This window comes from Pecten maximus, chromosome 17 (genome assembly GCF_902652985.1).
Source record: "Pecten maximus chromosome 17, xPecMax1.1, whole genome shotgun sequence".
Lineage (NCBI taxonomy): Eukaryota > Metazoa > Mollusca > Bivalvia > Pectinida > Pectinidae > Pecten > Pecten maximus.
In genome coordinates, this window is record NC_047031.1 from 832,696 (window position 1) to 854,788 (window position 22,093).

At 35.8% G+C, this 22,093-nt stretch overlaps 1 protein-coding gene across 2 annotated transcripts; it reads left to right on the top strand.

The window, feature by feature from the left end:
* Positions 1 to 10,481: 10,481 nt before the first annotated feature.
* On the top strand, positions 10,482 to 18,241 carry LOC117316015. 2 transcript variants are annotated; one of them, XM_033870502.1, is made up of 10 exons: positions 10,482 to 11,127; positions 12,080 to 12,139; positions 12,264 to 12,557; positions 12,698 to 12,816; positions 13,100 to 13,449; positions 13,534 to 14,422; positions 14,802 to 14,829; positions 15,186 to 15,494; positions 15,954 to 16,258; positions 16,585 to 18,241. In XM_033870502.1, the coding sequence occupies exons 1-9, from the start codon at positions 11,082 to 11,084 to the stop codon at positions 16,256 to 16,258; spliced, it is 2,400 nt and encodes a 799-aa protein (XP_033726393.1). In that variant the 5' UTR covers positions 10,482 to 11,081; the 3' UTR covers positions 16,585 to 18,241. The 2 variants fall into 2 exon arrangements, with proteins under 2 accessions (XP_033726393.1, XP_033726394.1); XM_033870503.1 differs by lacking the exon at positions 12,080 to 12,139.
* The last annotated feature ends 3,852 nt before the right edge of the window (positions 18,242 to 22,093 follow it).

Below are 22,093 nucleotides of genomic sequence, written 5' to 3' on the forward strand. Positions count from 1 at the left end.
ATTTACGGACTAAATTAGGTTGAAATCCATTCATAACTTCATGACAATAAGGATTTAAAGGATTTACCTCTATTTTTCCTATTGGGCCCCGCCCCTTTGGCCACTTGGGGGTCAGAGTCACAATTCATGCAAAACCTGTTCCTCTTACCCCAAGGATGTTTCTGACCTAATTGGGTTTAAATCCATTCATAACTTTATGATCATTAGTGATTTAAAAGAATTGCCTCAATTTCCCCTTTAGGGCCCCGCCCCATCCGGCCCCTTGGTGGTCAGAGTCACCATTTACGCAAAATCTATTTCCCTTCCCCCAATGATGTTTCTGACCATATTGGGATCAAGTCCTTTCATAACTTTATGACAAGTAGCGATTTGAAGGAATTGCCTCAATTTCCCCATAGGGCCCCGCCCATTTGGCCCCTTGGGTGTCAGAGTCACTATTTATGCAAAATCTGTTCCCCTTCCCCCAAGGGTGTTTCTGACTAAATTTGGTTTATATCCATTAATAACTTCATAATAATTAGCGATTTAAAGCAAATGTTGACGGACGACGGACGGACGACAGACGTCGCGACATGACATAAGCTCGCCGGACCTTCATTCCAGGTGAGCTAAAACACCGGCTTACGGTCAGTAACTGGCAACTGATCAACGTAGGTTTCGAACTCGCAACCCAGAGGTGGATGGTGTCGGGACACATTAACCACTCGGCCACCGCTGCCCCCTCATCTTCGGTACAACAAACGAGTTTTCCTAGTCCTGTGATAACAACTTCTTATAGCATAGAGTGGGCTCACAATGCTGTGGGGATACCATCCCCCACGGAGTCATATTTGGTTTTAAATGTATCAGATGGAGCTAAGAGACGTTTTATCGTTACCAAAGGCAAAGCTGGATACCAAATTTCATTGCAATTCGACAATATCTACATTTGGACAAATATCCTCAAAAAAATAGGATTAACTCGTTCAGATAGGAATATCCAAGATTTGATGGGAATTGACTCGCCCCAATATCAATCTTGGAGAAAATTGTTAATTAATCACACCTGTGCAAGAAAAATCCCTTTTTTGTATGAATTAATTCCCCAGTGGAGCATAATGATACAAATGAGAGAAGGAAAATTGTTTGTGTGTTTGACATAGCCATTTCATTAAATTGATATTTTGAGCCTTCCCCATAGTTCAAAGTCAGTATCAGTGTCTTTGCCAGTGGTTCATGTCGAGCAAATTGGGAAATTGTCTTTTTTTTTTACTTGAAAATTTTGCAACTTCTTCAGTAGTTTTCGGAATAACTAATAAGTTCATGATCGATCATCATATCGATAATTGATCGATCATGAATAGAACTTTAGGAAAATATCTAGAAAAACATTAATATGACTAGTACATTATACTTACACAGGTAATTTAATATCAAGAACAGGTGAGCGAGTTATCTCCCCTTTTCTATCACTGATGAAAATTAGGTAATGAACAAAGTTTTAAAATGTTTTATGTGAATTTGAACAATAGTTCATGTAAAGGAAGCTTAACCATGCATAATAAATCATGTTTTTATTTTCAAATAACTTTTTTAAGCCCTTTATGAGGTAGCAATGTACACAAGTTTCCTCAGTTTCTGAAAATATATATGTTTGCTTTGTTGGTGTGGTTTATCATCCTTTGAATAGCCAGCTGAGTCAGTTTGAGGCATGGTCTCCTTGTAGTAGTAAGTGACTACGTCTGAAAACATGCAGGTGGCCTGTCTGTCCACATGCCATCTAGAAAAGGGAGCAATAATTTATGAAAATGAAGCTTACCAAGCAAAATAAATAATGTTTTCTTTTAAAATAAACGTTTTAAACTTCTTATAAGGTAGCAGTGTAGATCAGTTTGCCTGGTTTCTGAAAAATAAGTAGCATCCCTAAGTCTGAAGCTGGGTCTCCTTGTAGTAGTTGGTGACTACCTGACTGAACAACATACAAGATGCCCATCGCATGCCAGATCAATAAAGGTAAAGTGGACTTGTCCAAAGTCACAACCACGACAGCACATAACGGCCTGATTGTCAGCTTCCCTTTTCTTCTGCAGGATAACTGTTCAAACTTTTCTATACTTTTTCTATAACTATAATATTAACAAACGTGGTGTATTTGGTTTAATGTCCTATTAACAGCCAAGGTCATTTAAGGACGTCCCAGGTTTAGAGGTGAAGGAAAGCTGGATTACCGGGAGAAACACTACCAGCCTACATTCAGTACCAGTTAACTTCCCCACGTAGGTTTTGAACTAGCAACCCCGAGGTGGAGGGCTAGTGATAAAGTGTCGCGACACCTTAACCACTCGGCCAACTCGGCCCCTCAATAATAAATAATTAATAAACTTTCTTACAGTGGCAATAATACCGAAGAAGTGAAAATTATGGAAAATTTGTTTCTTAATATCTAAATGCCTTGAAATTGAGAGAATAGTTATACAAAATGAAATGAAAACCATATTTTATGCATAGTCTCAAAAACATTTTAATTAACTTTTTTTCAAAGTAGAACATAAAGGGTAATTACTTGCGGTCTAAGGCCTCGTTTACAGTAACTGTTTAAAACTTTTTAATTCTTATTTGTCACAGTTGCAATTGTAAAAGATGTGAAAATTAAAGAAAAATAGTTTGATATTAAAAGAATAGTTATACAATGTGAAATTAAAACCAGATTCCATGTAAAGTTTCAAAATTCTTAATTTGTTTCTTCAGTACAAAATAGAGGGAAATTAACTGCGGTCTTTGGCCAACAATTTAGAACACCCTTAAGCTTCCTAATGTAAATATTTGCATACATGTATAGTGGTGTTGGCCTAAAAAAGAAACTTATATACTATTTACATGTACACTAGTCCCTGCGTTACTGTATTTTACCTGTGTGCAGATGACATTATGATTAAGACTATTTTGTAGAATTGTTATCATAAAATCATGGTCATTGTTTGAATATATCGAATATTTTTTTTATAATATACCTTTAGATAAGTAGACTTTAAATTCAAAACAGATAAACAAAAACAACTACATGGTTCCCCAACATTGAATTAAATTTTGTGCGACACAATAAATACATGATAGTTCAAAAAACTTTAGTATGAATTGGTCAGAATTGGTTTCTTGCACATTGCTTTCTTTGGTATATGTAAGTGAAAGGTTGAAATATGTTGGTATGGTATTAAAGCAAAGATATTTCAAAATTTATCAATTGCTACCTGTGGGCAGATGACATTTTGAAGAAAAACTATCTTACAAAATAGTGATAACAAAATATTGGTAATTCTTTAATAACTGATTAGAAATTTAAAAGATAAAAAAAAAAATACAGCATGGTTCCACACCCTAAATTAGTTAATTAACTATATATAATGTGATATAACAGTCGATATAATTTTAGTAAAATTTTGTGTGGACAGGTTTCGCGCACATGGTTTCTTTGGTACATGTAAGCAAAGGGTTGAAATATGTTGAATGTGTCAATTATGGAAGTGATGATCAAGCAACTTATATATACTTGAAAATTTACTAATTCATGAAATTTCGAAGTCAACTATTTTGTAAAATTGTTATAGCTAAAACCTGGTAACTCTTTGATTTTGTCAAATAATTTCCCATCTTATACTTTCTTTGTAATAAGTTGAAATTAACTTAATTTCAAAAGATAAAAAAAGCATGACATCTTTCTATATACCAAAATCAACTGAATTTTACTTAATGTGACAGCATCATCTACAAGACAATCCACAACATAAACGACGCAAACAAATTACAACAAGACATAAACGCAGCAGGACAGTGGGGACAAGACTGGCTCTTAAAATTCACCCAAACAAATGCAATATCATATCCACTTCAAACAAACGCACCCAAACAACATACAACTATAAACTGCACGACCACACACTGCAATAAGTCGACGCCAGCAAATACTTAGGACTCGCACTACAGAAAAATCTCAAATGGGATACACACATCAACAACATCACTGCAAACGCCAACAGATCACTAGGCTTCCTAAAACGCAACCTGAAAATAAACTCACAACATATAAAAGAACATGCATACAAAGCCCTAGTGAGACCCAAACTGGAATACTGCTCTTCCATATGGGACCCGCACAACACAAACCAAATCAACCAAATAGAAAAAAATCAACCCAGAGCAGCACGATACGTACAAAACAGATACCACAACACAAGTCCAGTACAAGACATGATGGACAAACTCAACTGGCCCACACTTCAAACACGTAGACTCAAGACCAGACTCATACTATTATACAAAATCATTCACCATCATGTCGCAATAGACCCACACGGCATCATGCACCCAGCAGACCCTAGGACAAGGCAAACACATCCCTACACCTTCAGACACCTATCTGCCACCAATGACACATACAAATACTCCCTTTTCCCACACAAAATAACACAATGGAACCTCCTCCCGGTGGCAGCAGTACAATGCACTACACTAGAGATCTTCAAGGCACATATACACAATGCAGCCCTTGATGATCTCAAACACACACCAAAAACACACCCTCATAATGTTTTATCTTATAGTTTCCACTAAAAAAAATTAATTTAAAAAAAACCGCTCTCACTGTACCCAAACCCCTGCACTTTTTTAATTCTTTTAAAAGCATACAACGACCCTTCCCGAAACCGTAATCGTCATTTTTGACGGAGGTTTGTCAACCAAAGAAGAAGAAGAATAATTGACAACATTTTAGCTTCAAATGGTCAGAACAGCTTTTTTGCATGTTGTTTTCTTTGTTGCATAAAAGTGATGGGTTTAAATATATTTGGAAATTTATTTCATTATATATTAATGCAAAAGATGTTATAATTTGACACTGTCCTAAGAACCATCTCAATAAAGGGCAGGTCAGAGACTTCAAAATTTAAAGCATTAGAATATAGATATTTCATTAAAAATTTGAAAAAAAATCTTATACTGAAAAAGAATTGTTCAGTATAATGCTAGGGTGTACTGAAGTACGTGTACACTAGTTCCTTGAAAGTTCGTGTCATTGTAAGCTAATATGTCTGAGATATGATTCTCGAAACGTCGTGGCTCCTCAACATAAACAAATAATGAAATATCAGCTGATTAAGACATCAAAGCATCAACTAACGACACGGTAATTCCATTAAACAAACAAACAATAAAGAAATTAAATGTTACATATTTAAACGTAACCTGTCTCTAAAATGTTAATAATGAACACGTAGCTTTTACACTAGGCCTGCTGCCAGTACTGGAACGGAAGCATACGACTAAGTACGAGTTTACCAGATTTGTTATAACGCTGGTCTGGGTTGACGATGAATACTGATCCTGGAAAGCAACACATATGGTCATAGTAGAACAACTATAACCTCCAATGTCACATTTAATATGATAGAATTTTTAAAATTCCTGGTCCTGACGGATAAATGTAATGTTACAACTCACTTAGAATCTAGACTGCAGCTAAATCCTGGAGTTGAACGAGTAAGCGGCGTGAAGTCCCCGGTGTTGTTCCATCCGGAACTCCTCGGGGAATCAGTTCAGGGATAATACCCGATGAGTTCAGGATGACTTTATTTCTATAGTTGTCCTTTATATATGCGGTCAAGCCGACCATTCCAAGTGTGTTAATAATTTCTATTACATATAAACGTCATACGTCGATTTTAACGAGACTGTTGATGTTAATGCAGGCTTTAAAAGACATCATCAAGATGATTCGCGCAAAACAAATATAAAACCAGTTGATTCGTAATGATTTTAATGATTATACTAGAATATGCTGTCACAGTCTGGAGCCCGCAGTTAAAAACAGACATTGTAGCAATTGAGAATGTCCAAAGGAGAGCTACTAAACTGGTCAGGAACATATCTCATCTCTCTTATCCTGAAAGACTCCGCCACCTCGGGCTCCCATCACTCCAGTACAGGCGGAAAAGATATGACATGGTGTTCAGAATTCTTAATTGGATAGATGTGACTTCACGGGATCTACTACTAATAACTGGAGAAGGCAGGACAAGAGGACATAATAAGAAACTGGCAAAACCATACACAAGGCTAAACATAAGAAAAAATTCATTCCCAGCCAGAGTTGTTGATGACTGGAACAGTTTACCAACTTCAGTTGTCAATTCACCATCAATCAACTCATTTAAAAGCAACCTTAACAAGTACTGGACTAACAAGGAGATCAAGTTCCACCCATCCTGCTACACATACTAGTTAAACAACGACCCGCCAATATTCTGTATAACACCTTCCACCTATACAGTCTATACATGTATATAAAGATAGTGAACTTAGATACAGATGTCAACTGTTAATAGTCAAAATATGAAACTGAACACCAATTCGTCTTTTGTGAATGAAAGTTGATGACCATATTGAGGAAATGTGAACTACATTGTACAATATTTGTTTAAGATTTTTTAATGAGGAATGTACTATACTTGATACATAATTAAACATGCGCACTGTAAATAGAATTATATAAACAGGTGGTCAAGAAGCGCACACGCTTATAAGAAGACCGATAACTGCTATTGCTATTGCTTATAACTGTGTATGCCGACCCGGTCTATCTGTTCCAACCGTGCTAAACGGAAAGGAAACGCCGGTCTAGCGTCATCAAAACTGGCAGCCTATTTATAGGTAAATGCCCCAGTCGAGTGGAAAAATGCTGAGAAGGTCGAAAAAATAGGCCATTTTCAAAACAATCTTGTAATCGTTCTGCTGAAGATATCGAAAAACTAAACAGACAGTTTTCTTCAGGAAACATTTTTCTCTTTGTATGTGCGTTGTATATATATATGGATTTTTTTTCTGAATTTTGAGGGCGATTTAAACAGAACCTCTTAGTCAAAATGTCGATTTTGGCATGTTTGACCCAAAATATCTCACAAAAACGATTTTCCACGGGGATACCAGATACACCCATACCTAGATCGAGTCGAGTTTTACAATGGCTCCAAGTATCAACCGAATTGTATGTACCAATTTTTCTGTCCTCAAATCGCTATTATATCCGGCAAAATAGGCAAATTAGCTCGTATTATCATTACGTTCCGTAAGGAACGATAACTCTAAAGAATTATCGCCCCTAACTACACTTCATTCTTTATTCATTTCTTATTTTGGTTGGTCGGGTGGCACACACTTGCCTTTCAAGTAGACGGGCTAACAAGCGTGAATATCAAGTTAATATATCTTGCTTCGCAATTGTTATAAAATGACTACAATACAAAGTTTACATGTTTACATTTATTTATAATCATTATTATTTGAATGCCAGGGATTGATTTTTGCATGTAAGATATTATAAATATATTTAGAGCCGTCGGCAATATCAATAGCCGTTGCGTCTTTACTGTAAGTATATTTAAACCATAGCATTTTATTTCTTTGTCAAGTAAGCTTGTTAGATAAATAACTATTAAAGATCGAGTATAATTTTTAAAATATTATTCCTTCGAAAATAGTATCACAAAGTGGTGTATTTTGGTATTAATCATAAAAAAACTATCCATTTAATGTCACCGCCCAAATCACACTTGTGCCATTCACTGGTAATACATTGTCATTTGATGCAAAGCATCATCTTACTTTAAAGATAATCCAGTCAGATTTTTGACCTAGGGTTCCCGGGTGTACTCCCCTACCACGGGTAGAGGGTCATCTGGTGCACCCCCTGTTTTTTCAGTAGGTTACAGAGGATGTGACGGGTAGATGGTGTTCTCATTCGTGACGTATTTGGGTATTCCGATAGATCGCATCACGTTTGAAAATAGCCAAACAAGTTTGTTCTGTGTTATCTTAGAGCATTGTGATAAAATATCAAGGGTATATAGGTACAATATTTTATTTGTGTATAGAGCGTCGGTATACATTCCAGGTCACACGTTCCACTACACATGCACATATACATATGTCGGGTATCTATATCATTACGCATGTTTTGGAAAAATAGTTAAAATCGACATTCAAAATCAAGTGCCTCTGTGATATATCCTTTTTTATTTCTCTCTCTTTCTGTTGTAAACAATGTGACATTACGTATGTTTGTATAGTTTGAACGTGGTTCACTGAGCATTGGTCTCATTTCAGAGAGACAACACGAAACATATAGCATGCTACCAATATGTCGGCCTTTGAAGTTGTGATAAGTCATTTAATTTGTGATAAAGGAAACAAATATATTTCTTAAAAAATCGAATCAATTTGAACATTTAAATCGTCTCTGTCGTAACGGTGGATATAATCTTCGTTTAAAATTACAAGCGTATGTTATCAGAATTTTATTTTCCAGCATAGTAATGATGCAATCATATTCCGAGATTTATATGTATTCTTTCAGTTGCCGATCTCGTCGAAATTACTACCAATCATTGTAGAGCATCAAGGTAATATGGAAGACATTTATTACAATTAAAAACATATAAATTCGCTCATTATTGTACCTCACTCTGTTGTTGATTAGTTTACTCATACAAAGCACACTGTGTGCTGACTTGAAAACTGTTTCTTGTGTTTTTAACGATTTTATTTGATCTGTTATGTTTTGAAAAATCCAATATAAAATAGTATCAAGTGACGCTTACTGTTTGCTTTTTTTTTGAAAGAAAGGAAGTTTGCTTCGTTTCTATCAGTTCCAGTTGTCGTGGAGTATTCGATAATACAGTAAATTTTCGAAATTGCTAAACCAGCATTAAATCCAAGCGTGTATATTATCAGAGCATTCTACAAAATTAGCAGAGATCCGGTAAGTCACATATATTGATGATGCAGTGAATTGAGTTAATAATGATATGCATTAACCCCTGATAACGTTTTACATTAAGTTTGTTTGGTGACTAGGTGCCTTCGTCTGGTGTCTGCCTAACTGTTCCGCTATGACGAGTTTAAAATTTTCCCACACGTGTATTGTTAATTGATGTTTTAACTGAATTGGTATCATAGCTTCCAATTAATTATGTAAATGATTCATAGACGAAGCAACAATATAATGTCGTGAGCGTTTTTGTCTCGCGCTAGGCTTTGCTGTTGGTGAAGCTTTCCCGGTGTTTCAATTTGAAATGTAAAATCTAAATAGTTGTTTTTACATGCTGTACCTCATGGTACATATTTATGACTATTTATTCCTAGACCGTTCGCCTTCCATCAAAGTGTTTTTGTTATGTCTTGTCCTTCATTGTAAACTTGACGTCCCATGTCTGTATATAAAAATATGCTGTAGAAGACATTATATTATGAAGTTGCATGCTACCCCCAAACATGATTATTCACTTAACGTTTTCTCAGCATGCACTTCTAAACTGAACATTGTCTAATAATAATTAATTGAAATTGTCTGTTGAATTTTATACATTTTACTTCATGAGAATTTAACAGTGCGATGACCAACTACGCATGCAGGTTAATGAGGCATTTATAATTAAGAAGAAACAAAATCGTTATGTTTTAAAACAAATTCAATTCTTAATGATTTCCCGGTTAGTTCTGTTTGTTTTCTTGATCGGATTTTAATGTTAGGTGTCCAACATCTTTATCGGAATGCTTTCGTCGGTTCTCGTGTTCTCGCGTGGTCACGTGACCGGCACGAAGGACTACATTAACACTTGGTCGGTACATATGGCCAGAGCACCCAACTAACGTATTTTGTCGTGCAAACAAATATGAAACACTTATTCATCGTACTAAGAAACCAAGAAAAAGTGCTGTACATTATTCTATTTATTCACGTATAGTTACATAACGGCGCTATAAACTGGTTTTAATTGACAAAGTGCTGATTAATTGACTACTTTTTAAATATTTTTGACGATCTTTGTCATTTTCGTAAGAATGTACAGCACTTTTCGTTGTTTTTATACAATTACCTTTACGCTCTTACCTGTTTCGTAAATATTGATTTAGGGTAGTCGGGTTCTCTAGGGTGATTAATAGAGCAAGTGTTAATGTTCATTCTCCAATATTGGAACTCTTCAGTGTTTTAAGTATCGAAATCGGCTTATATAAACGAACAGACGTTAATAAACTAATGCAATGGATCGTAATTAATTCAATTAATTATTTACAGATGATTTCCATATACATAAGATATAGTTAGATGTTTTCGGCTGTACATGCAAGTTTGAAAATTCAACACTGGAATAAAACCACCGTCCTCGTCGTTGCCATGACAGCCGATCGAAGCCGCGATCACGAATGCACTGACAAAGTGAAAGTTGAAGTATTTTTCGCAACATGCTGTTTCAACTTAAAATTATATTCACACCTCATATTGATTTGGATTGTTTTATCATACCTTATCAATTGAATTATAAGAAAACTAACAAAAACACTAACAAACACAGAATGAAGCCTTCGTGTCAAGCAGTGCAGACACAACGCGGGATCTGTAAACAATGTGACGTCATTGAAATGTACAAGTTGCAACAATGTACAACAATGTATATTTTACATATATACACTAATGAGTAAAAAATGAAACGCAACATTAACCCACATGCGTAAATGTTGATGTTAGCTTACCGTCTGATACTTCAATATTTGTAATATTACAGGCACTCGGGGGGAAATGCTGAGAGTGTTGAAATTATTTGCATGTTTGTATATGATGTGTGAACGAACCTTTTATTAAATCTAGATATTATTATTTGTATTAAGAACAAATACGACAGGAGAAGCAACAAAAGCAAGAGGAATTTACGTTGAGAATACAGGAGAATATTGAAAAGCCTTGCAATATCACCATAACTGTGGTTGGCCATAAAGGAGTAGGTAAGTCTTGTTTTGTTAGACAAATAAAACAAGAAAGCATACCTAAAGATGGTCCGCTGTCGACTGATACGGCCGACTTCTATATAAACTACATAGCCTACAACCCGAACACCGGATATCGACAAACACTCGACAAAGACGGAGAAATTGAGACCGGACGTCATCGCTTAAAGCGAATAATTGATCGATACCGAGATGGGGAAAATAGTACTGGATCGGAGCATGTTAATGAACAAGAGCATGATACTGAAGGCAACACAAACCCGTCAACTATGGTCGCATCAACATCGTCTGCACCGTCGAAAGTGGAAAAGACAGGTAACCATTCCTTCATTATACCCCCGCAACGAACTTAGGGGGGTACACTGGAATCAGGCTATCTGTCCGTCCTTCCGTCGTCCGTCCGTCCGTCTGTCTGTAGACGCATTTTGTCCGGACAACTCCTCCTAAACCGATCGGCCGATTCCAATGAAACTTCACACAAATATAGAGGACCATGTATAGATGTGCATGCCATTTTCTTTTTTTTTCAAAATTATGGTTGCTATGGCAACTGGTCACTTTAAACAGGTTTTCCGATAAAAAAACCTAACTTTAAGTTTGTGTAGATGTGTAGATGTGCATCTCACTTTCATTTTCTCAAAATTATTGTTGCTATGGCAACTGGTCACTTTATCACTGGGTTATCTTAGTTAGCCTTTAATTAACAGTTTCAATTCACCATTGACTCGTGCAGATTGCGGGTGTATTAGTCAGCCATCCTGGCGACAGTTCTAGTTATTTTTGGAAACACGGTAGAACTAGAATATGTTGTATGATGTCAAAGTTAAATGACAAGGGTCCTTGGTGGTTTAAACTATTAAGAATATTATTTGGGAATGTATCTTACACATCTTAAACAAACCGTATCAAATATTTCCATTGGCCTGGTTGATCAAAGCTTTGGGCCTATGTAGCCACAAGTCAAAATTTAAGTTGCGTGATTTTATCCTGAGGAATATGATTATCACTTACGATGGGCTATTTCATAGTCTTCATCCAAAGGCTGGGAGAAGAAAATGTCCGGTACTGTTATTTCACAGTCCATGTGTTTTGTCGTCCGTTTTCCAACATATGCGATTTATTTTATGCTCAGTGAGGTACCCATTTATTTCGTCGGCTATGATAAATAGAGTGCACGTCAAAATGGAAAATGTACACAAGGTGATTATCATTAGGGCAACAAAACTTAATATCTTGAAGTGAAAATGTTTCTTATGTTGTACAACAGGTATAAGAAAGAGACTAAAACGATTCTTACAGAAGCTATCATTCCGAAAACAACCAAAAGGTAAGTACACTTGTCTGATCGTGGATTTAAAATAATGTCACGCCAAGAAACGATAAATAGCTTTCCAATATATAAATCATCTATTTTGATTGAATGAATATATCGCGCTGTATTGATGTTTCAGAAATGACACAAATTGTCGATGAATCACCTTCGGTTAAAAGACAAATTGAAGACGAAATAAAGCTCACTAAGCAAGAATTATCTCAAGAACAAATAAACAATATAGATGAGATAATGCGCACCGAGACAGAAGAAGGTGATGAAGAGGTGAAAGGTTTTGTCACAATCTATGATTTCGGAGGAGAAAAGGTGTTTTACAACACACATCACTGTTTTATGTCCAGCAACATGGTTTTCGTCGTAGTGTTTGACGTGGCGATGTGTCTGGATTCGAACCGATCAGTGGCAGGCTACGGTAATTTACTGACTCCTGTCCTCTCCTTCTAACTAATCTTTGGATTCTCTATTTGTTTAACGTATTCATGGTCATTATGTTATATGTAATTCCAACACTTATATACCTAGAATTTTAAATTGTGTAACCTATGTTGACAGAAATAACTGAATATTGGCTGAAAAACATTGCAACTTATGCTATTGATGACGGAGCAGACGGCAAAAGGACGCCACCAATAATCCTGGTCGGCTCACACCTAGACCAGGTATCGCCTGATGTAAGGGTCTTAAATATGCATTATAATCTCACTTCAAAACATAACTATTATCGCATTGACCAATTTGGTGTTAAATACGTATGAAAAGCTGTAAATGTACCATAAACGATTGAATGGATTTCCACCACTATATGATATCAAATGTTATAATCATAACGATGTACCATCTTCCCTAAGGATATTGCACTATAATTACGACGTTAATAGATCATTGCACTGCTAGTTTATAAATCCAAAATATTCTAAATAAGATTATATCAAATTGAATTCATTTAAAATGCAGCCAGAAGAGCAAAAAAGATTGTTTGGAAATGTACTTGAGAAGATTTACGATGATCAGCAACTACGAGAAATTATGGAAAACCATATCCAAGACGCGTTTCCAATTGCAAACTTGAATGATTCCACGATAAACCAACACGTCTACGAATTAGTCTGGCAGAAGGTCATTGAGATCGCCCCATTCCAGTCCCAATGGGAGAAACCTGTCCCTGCAAAATGGGTTGCATTAGAGCATGAACTGGTTAGATTGAAAAACAAAGGCCGCATCATTCTAACCTATGATGAGTTGCTACAGCTTAACCGCGGGTTACCTGTACCGTTAGAGGAACGGGAAATCAAGGATTTCCTTAGGTAAGTAGAAATGCAAAAACAAACATTTTCTACACCCATCCGTTGCTATGGTATACTGATTTTCAAATGTTCATTATTTTACAGAAATCTGAAATTCACAGGCTCATTCCATTGCTTTGATCTCCACGGTAACAGTCCATTTGTAGTGCTCCAGCCGCAGTGGACAATTGATGCATTCAAAGCAATTATTACGGATATAAAGTTTAGAAGCAACCTACCCACCATGCTGGAACAAAAGTGGAAACAATATGAAAAGTCCGGTGTTCTTCCAATGGAATTTCTCACACAGCTTTGGGGGGAAGAAAGGTTTCTTAACAACAAAGACGCACTCTGCATCGTGATGGAAACTCATAGTCTTCTTGCAAAACCAATACCAGACGATTCAAACGTTGAGGTTGACTACTTCATAGTACCATGTATGCTTCAGACCGCCGATCCGGAGATATTTCACCAAATACTTGATGATCCTGACACTGTTTCAAGTGTCACTCTTTGTCTCACGTTCAACAACCCATTCATCCCACACGCATTGTGGGACAAGATGATTGCCTCCTGTATCCACAGGTTCCAACGACTAAATGAACCAGGGCATGATGGCTTAAAGTTCATCCAGCGTGGCTTTGCTTGCCTGGCACTGGATTATCTTTGGAACATAGCAATCAACTGCAGAGATAATGCCATGAAGATCACAATGTTCAAAACAGATAAGAATAAATCAAAGCAAACAGGAGCTGGAGTTAACGTAATCTACATTCTTGGATTTCTTCTCCGGCGTATTCTTGAACAAAATCATCAAAACCACCTGAAATACCAATTCTACCTACACAACGACTACAGGTTTGATTCCAGTGATAAGATGGTGAGAGTAGACGATCTCCAGAAGACTCCATGCCTACATTGCTTCGGTTTAAGTGGAGAAGGATGGATAGACAAAGAAGACGTCCGCTTCTGGTTCAAAGACCCCGATCAAAAGGTATCGATTTAACTGATTATTTGGAGTGTTAGATTGCGCATATATTGAATGATAGATGAGATATGCTATTGTTGACGCTAAATGTACGGTATTTGACTTGTGGTTAAGCAATATGGCCGCCATTTCCTTACGTCTTGTATATGGATTTTGAATATTGTAAGAATTTGCACTGATTTGGTGTCAAGATGTATTATTTTACAACGATTATTTCCGTAAGTTCTGTTTCAAATTTTGACACGCTGATGGGAATTTAAATTTCCGTTGTATGACAGAGTTGTATTACACTACAAATCATGTTGACATATCAACAATATCATTTGTGACGGTCGTGTGTAACGAAGCCCGTTATAATAAGTATTTGTTTGCTTTTGTTTTATAGACCGAACGGAATGCAACGTTCAACGACGGTAAGTCAATTTTTCATTAGCCGTTTCTTTGCATTAGATTTCATTATAATTAATCTTGGTAATAACTGGGTTTCCGTAAGTTAATAGATGCGTATAATCCGTCAACGTTTTTGATTATGTTTAATGGGCATACTTTTATCTCAATGATATGTTATTAATATAATACGTACGACTGGTTAACCGGCCAATTCATAATGTCGGGAAATATTGTAGTTATTTCGATTATAATTACACACTTCCCCTTGAAAAAAACTATTTCAATTCTAAAATTTGACCTTTGAATTAACGTATGCGGTAGATTTCTTTATTAAGTTTCAGCAATCACAAGTTGCAATTTTGGCGTACGTGTGTTACAGAGTTAACTGCTGTGTTACCGGATAGAAATCTAACGTGCAAAGAGATTGGAAGAGTCTCCAGATACATTGGAGGTGCATACCAGACATTCTTCGTCGGACTGGGCTGTCTTATTGAAGAACTTGAGCAGGAGAAAGAAGAGCACCGCCATCTCGCTCTCAGATCTCAGATCACGAAAATTTTCCATCGATTGCTCAAAAAGAAGGCAGATATCAAGTTCAAGACTGTAGCCGGGGCAATGTCACTGCACGGAATGGATCCTACGCACCTCACAAACATCATTGACTGTAACAGGAAAACAATCTATGAAGGTAAGGAATCTACAAGTTATCAAAAGGCAACAGAATGCATAAATATAATTATGTAGTGTCTGTCGATTGATGAGTACTTAAATAAATTACCTTTACTGTAACGAATTTATTTTAGGAATCATTTCATAATCCTAATATACGTCAGTTTGAAATTGTAAATATTGTCTTAGGTAAATGCTTACCTGCAATGCTCAATGAAAAAGCATAACGTAGATAGTTTAGCAAATGTATTTACTTTTAGATTTTCGATTATTTTATGTCAATCATACCTAACACTACTTCTGCCGTTTCTTGTAAAAATTCTTTAAATTATGGATTTTCCCGTTTTTAATCAGAGGATGACATGTAAACAACAATACATTCAGTGACATGTGAGTTAGACTCATAATATGGTAGAGGGATATATATTTTCTCGTTGTTAATTTTTTTGCTCTGTACGTTATCTTGTGTTCTTTTCAGACGATAGATTGCCAGATAGAATGTTGCAAAAAACTTTATCATCAGGTGATGTTCCATACATTGTTGGATGTGTGGATATTAAAACATACTTCAACATGTTCCTGGAGCTTGGATTCCCGCCAAAAACTATTGAAGAGTTTGACGACAATTACCGAAACAAACCAACTCGTGCCAAGATAAAAGCTTTGCTGGAAGCTGTCATTACGGAAATCAAACCTCCGCCGACACTGAACACAGTTTTGCTGGCGATGCAGGAATGCGACATGGACACAGAATCAGTCATCATGGCATTAAAGCTTATATAGGTACAGTTTCGTTGGAAATTCCCTTTGATCTTTACATATTCTGGTATCTTTGATTCAGTTTAACTCCTGTAGACTCCTCTACCTAATTTGTTTTTAATATTTATCAGTCATTGTCCGTAATGGTTTTAAAAGGTGTTTAATCCAATTTATTAATTGGGAAAAGAAGAGGTATGAGAAAATAAGCCATTACTCTTCTTAACCAATAATACTTTCAGCCTTTGATTAATGTCATTTCAGTTTTGCTAATTTACGTACTATGAATGTTTAAAACCTGCTATAGGTTTTTAAATAAATAGTCAATCAAAGCAATTTTATTTTCGTTTCAGAATCCTGACGAAATAACGTGTAATAGAGTAAAACACTAACGACACAACATGTGCCAGAGTAAAACACTAACGACACAACATGTGCCAGAGTAAAACACTAACGACATAATGTGTGCTAGAGTAAAATACTGACGACAAAATGTGTACCAGAGTAAAACACTCACGACACAATGTGTACCATAGTAAAACACTCACGACACAATGTGTACCATAGTAAAACACTCACGACACAGTGAGTACCATAGTAAAACACTCACGACACAATGTGTACCATAGTAAAACACTCACGTCACAACGTGTACCAGAGTAAAACACTCACGACACAATGCGTGCTAGAGTAAAATACTGACGACACAATGTGTGCTAGAGTAAAATACTGACGACACAATGTGTGCTAGAGTAAAACACTGACGACACAATGTGTTCCAGATTAGACAATTGAAAACACAATGTGTTCCAGGTTAGACAATTGAAAACACAATGTGTACCAGGTTAGACAATTGAAAACACAGCGTGTACCAAGTTAGACAATTGAAAACACAACGTGTACCAAGTTAGACAATTGAAAACACAACGTGTACCAGGTTAGACAATTGAAACCAACAACGTGTACCAGGTTAGACAATTGAAAAAACAACGTGTACCAGGTTAGACAATTGAAAAAACAACGTGTACCAGCAAAGATTTCGTATCCACCCTCGGACTGAAGCCATATGGATGAGAGAAAAACACATACTGGATACTGACTGATATTAAGTCAACACAAATGTGGTTTGTCTAGGAGAATGCAACAGATACACAACCGGCATAATGCTATATTTCATTGAATCCATATTATCGTATTATCGTCAGTGATACAGAGTACGAAAACAAGATGAGTGAAAAGCGATCAGTTAACCAAACGTTGTTATATCTATAGTTCAGCCAAAAATCACCTAGAGTATCAGACCTTCGTTATAGCTGTAGTACCATTTCATATTAGATCTTTATCTAATAGTCAGATATGTATCTGAATACCAGACAGTTTGTCAACTATGTTTTTCCATTATATTTCAAGCATGTTAGACATGTCGATTTCTAGTATGTTTATATACATATAATACAATAGTCGCATGTTTGATGTGTTAGATGCTTGAATATTAGAAACTTTCACCTTGGATTATTTTTTGTGTAATTCGCTTGTTTATCGTCAGAATTGTTTTCCATGTTTTATTTTTTTGTACTGTTCTCTATATGGAGGTACAATTCGTCATTATAACAATATGTCAATAATTGTAAAGGCACTAGATGAAACGTGTACAGTGTATTATGATCTCAATGATGATTATGACAACGTAAATAATGACTAGTAACTGACGATTTCACAATGTAAACAACGACTTGTGTCTGACGATTTGACAATGTAAACAACGACTTGTGTCTGACGATTTGACAATGTAAACAACGTCTTGTGTCTGAGGATTTGACAATGTAAATAACGACTTGTGTCTGAGGATTTGACAATGTAAACAACGACTTGTGTCTGAGGATTTGACAATGTAAACAACGACTTGTGTCTGAGGATTTGACAATGTAAACAGCGACTGTTTTCAGAGGATTATGATAATGTATTTTTCTTGAGGGAGTCTGAAGTTGGTTGCGAGTTCCGTTTAAGTAAAACGGAACTCGGAGTTGGTTCCGAGTTCCGTTTAAGATAAATGGAACTCGGAACCAGTTCCGAGTTCTGTTTAAGAAAAACTGAAATGTTATGTATTAGCTTTATTGGTTTTGGTCCGAGTTCCGTTTAAGAAAAACTGAAATACTATGTATTAGCTTTATTGGTTTTTAGTCCCAGTTCCGAGTTCCGTTTAAGAAAAACTGAAATATTATGTATTAGCTTTATTGGTTTTGGTCCCAGTTCCGATTTCCGTTTAAGAAAAACTGAAATACTATGTATTAGCTTTATTGGTTTTGGTCCCAGTTCCGAGTTCCGTTTAAGAAAAACTGGAATACTATGTATTAGCTTTATTGGTTTTGGTCCCAGCTCCGAGTTCCGTTTAAGAAAAACTGAAATACTATGTTTTAGCTTTATTGGTTTTGGTCCCAGTTCCGAGTTCCGTTTAAGAAAAACTGAAATACTATGTATTAGCTTTACTGGTTTTTGGTCCCAGTTCCGAGTTCCGTTTAACAAGTTCCGAGTTCCGTTTAAGTAAAACGGAACTCGGAACCGGTTCCGAGTTCCGTTTAACCAGTTCCGAGTACCGTTTAAGAAAAACGGAACAACTATGTATAAGCTTTACGGGTTTTGGTCCCAGTTCCGAGTTCCGTTTAAGATAAGCGTATATGGGTTATATGTTTGTATTTGACTATGCTGAAAATCTTGAAAAACTAAATAAATACAATTTTTTTTTAATGGAGACAATGTGTTAACAAGAATACAAGTTATCGCACGGAAACAAACGTATGAATAAATTTAATATTTTCAGTAGCAGATCATGTGAGCTCTGACTTACAAAACTCAAATGCAATCCCAAGCATCCCCTCCTCGCGGGAACAAAGCAATATGTCTCTCCGAAACTTAGGGGGCGACATAATTAATGGTTATCATTTATTCGATTTATTCATATGAATAATTCCATTATTGATATCATTAATTCAAGGAATAAAGTGATATCAATACGAATTGTTGATGTAATTTATTCATTAAATGATATCATAAATTAGAATTCATGATATCGTTAAATCATTTAATGATACCATATATTCGAATTAGTGATATCACAAATTGTAGACTTAATCTAATCAATTAGTCTAATCATTGACAGCGAATAACAAGGAAGGCCTTTGGCAACAGCTCCTTAGAAGTTTCCTGCTACCCCGCGTATTTCTATGTTTCCATGTGCCAATGAAAGAACTGTTCAATATTATTCAATGAAATTTGTGTTGAATAAAACTTCAGTAATACCAATTAAATTTTTTCCCAGTCGTCATATAGACATTTCATCTCAACAGTAGAAGCCATATTGAAAAACAAAATGGTGTATGAAATATACTTTGCAGTTATTGCGTTTTTTGTGTACTTTAACTTCACACATATAGATACATTAACTGCAAATAAAAACTCATATCTCCCTCCATGGACCCACATTTCGCGATATCTAGAAAGCTGCTTTAACAAACTACTTGTAATTTACGAAAGGGTAAAAAAAAGAAATGTACCATGAACGAAAACTGCGTTGTAACATTCTCTCTTGGAGGTTACAACACAACAATTTCTCGTAATTTTACAACACCAGTCGTGTTGTTATCCTTAAACGGAACTCGGAACTGGTTCCCAGTTCCGTTTTACTTAAATGGAAGACGGAACTGGTTCCGAGTTTCGTTTTTCTTCAACGGAACTGAAAACCAGGACCAAGTCCCTTAAAATTCATACGTGAATGATAAATGACTTTGCATCCATTTGACACATGTAGTTTTTCTTCTTCAGATTCTGGACTCATATTGAGATAAAGTACATAGATTATTTTCTTAAACGGAACTCGGAACTGGCTAATACATAGTATTTCAGTTTTTCTTAAACGGAACTCCGAACTGGGACCAAAACCAATATTCTTAAACGGAACTCGGAACTGGGACTAAAACCAATAAAACTAGTACATAGCATTTCAGTTTTTCTTAAACGGAACTCGGAACTGGAACCTTAATCAATAAAGCTAATACATAGTATTTCAGTTTTCATTAAACGGAACTCGGAACTGGGACCTTAATCAATACAGCTAATACATAGTATTTCAGTTTTCATTAAACGGAACTCGGAACTGGGACCTTAATCAATACAGCTAATTCATAGTATTTCAGTTTTTCTTAAACGGAACTCGGAACTGGTTCCAAGTTCCGTTTTACTTAAACGGAACTCGGAACTGCTTCCTAGTTCCGTTTTTCTTAAACGGAACTCGGAACTGCTTCCTAGTTCCGTTTTACTTAAACGGAACTCGGCACTCGGAACTTGGAACCAACTTCAGGCTCCCTTTTCTTGAGATTATCAAAAAATAAATATTGTTGATATGACTGAAATATCTTCTGTGTTATGATGATGACAGAAATGTAATTCCGTGTAGCGAATGTATACCGAAATATCGACGTGCTCACTGAGGCATAGCATAAGGGTTCCTATCTCTTTCCGAGAAACATACATCCTCTCGTGTTAAGTAGGCAACATGTGATTGTGTAAGGGTGTGCTTGGGTTATTGTGGGATTGTGTAAGGATGTGATTGTGTACGGGTATAAGTGTGTAAGGGCATGCTTGTGTAAGGGTGTTATGTGTGGCTGTATTAGCAGGTGATATGTAAAGGTGTGCTTTAGTAATGGTGTGATTGTGTAAGTGTGTGAAGGTGTGGCTGTGTTAGTATGTGATTGTATAAGGGTGTGATTGTGTAAGGATGCGATTATGTAAGGGTATGATTGTGACAGAGTGTGTTTGAGTAATTACGCGATTGTATAAGGGTTGTAATTGTGTAAGGGTGTGATTGTATAAGGGTGTCATTGTTTAAGGGTATGATTGTGTAAGGTGTGATTGTGTTAGGGTATGATTGTGCAAGCAAATGTATGATTGTGTAAGGGTGTGATTGTGTAAGTGTATGGTTGTGTAAGGGTGTGATTGTGTAAGTATGGTTGTGTAAGGGTGTGATTACGTAAGGGTTTGGTTGGGAAAGTGTGATTGTGTAATGGTGTGATTGGGAAAGTGTGATTGTGTAAGGGTATGAATGTGTAAAGGTGGTGTGGTTGTGTTAGGGTATGATTGTGATAGCGAGTTTTTATGTAAGATAAGACATGATATTTGAATACATAATAAAATGCATTGATGTAGAGCTTATATGTATATTATTTTGATGAAGTGATACTTTGTATGTAATAAATATATGTATATTATTTTGATGAAGTGATACTTTGTATCCAATAAAAAGATACATGTTACATGTAAACACAATGTTCATATACAGATTGTTTACGCATAACTTTGATGTATATTTAGATACAAGGTCTGTACATTATATTTATATAATGATAACGTATTAACACTATGCAGAAATAATGCGTACATATTATGATGTAGTAATAATGTTCCTGCGTTATATTTATATAAAGGTAATATGTTTACCGTCTATGTTTAAATTATGTGTACGCGTTATTTTCATGTAGATATAAATTGTATATACCATATCTATGCATAGCTTATGTGTATAAATGTCTTTTGCAGAGATCATATGTATACATAATGTTTAGACAGAGATAATGTGTATAAATAGTATTAACGTAGAGATTATATTATACATAGTATTAACGTTGAGATAATGTGTATACATAGTATTCATGTAGAGATAATAGGTGCACATTAAATGTATGTACAGATAATATAATTGAACTGTTTTTTTTTATGCAGAAGCGGTGTATATATAGTATATGTAAAGATGTGTTTACATTATGTTTTGATAATCATAATTATGTACATCTTGTTTGTCTAGAGATAATA

Bases quoted from the DNA above. Each gene is read 5' to 3' on its own strand.
- LOC117316015 (XM_033870502.1), top strand. From the start codon at position 11,082: ATGGTCGCATCAACATCGTCTGCACCGTCGAAAGTGGAAAAGACAG. The intron at 12,140-12,263 runs GTAAGTACACTT...TTGATGTTTCAG, and splicing joins ATTCCGAAAACAACCAAAAG to AAATGACACAAATTGTCGAT. The intron at 12,817-13,099 runs GTAAGGGTCTTA...TTTAAAATGCAG, and splicing joins TAGACCAGGTATCGCCTGAT to CCAGAAGAGCAAAAAAGATT.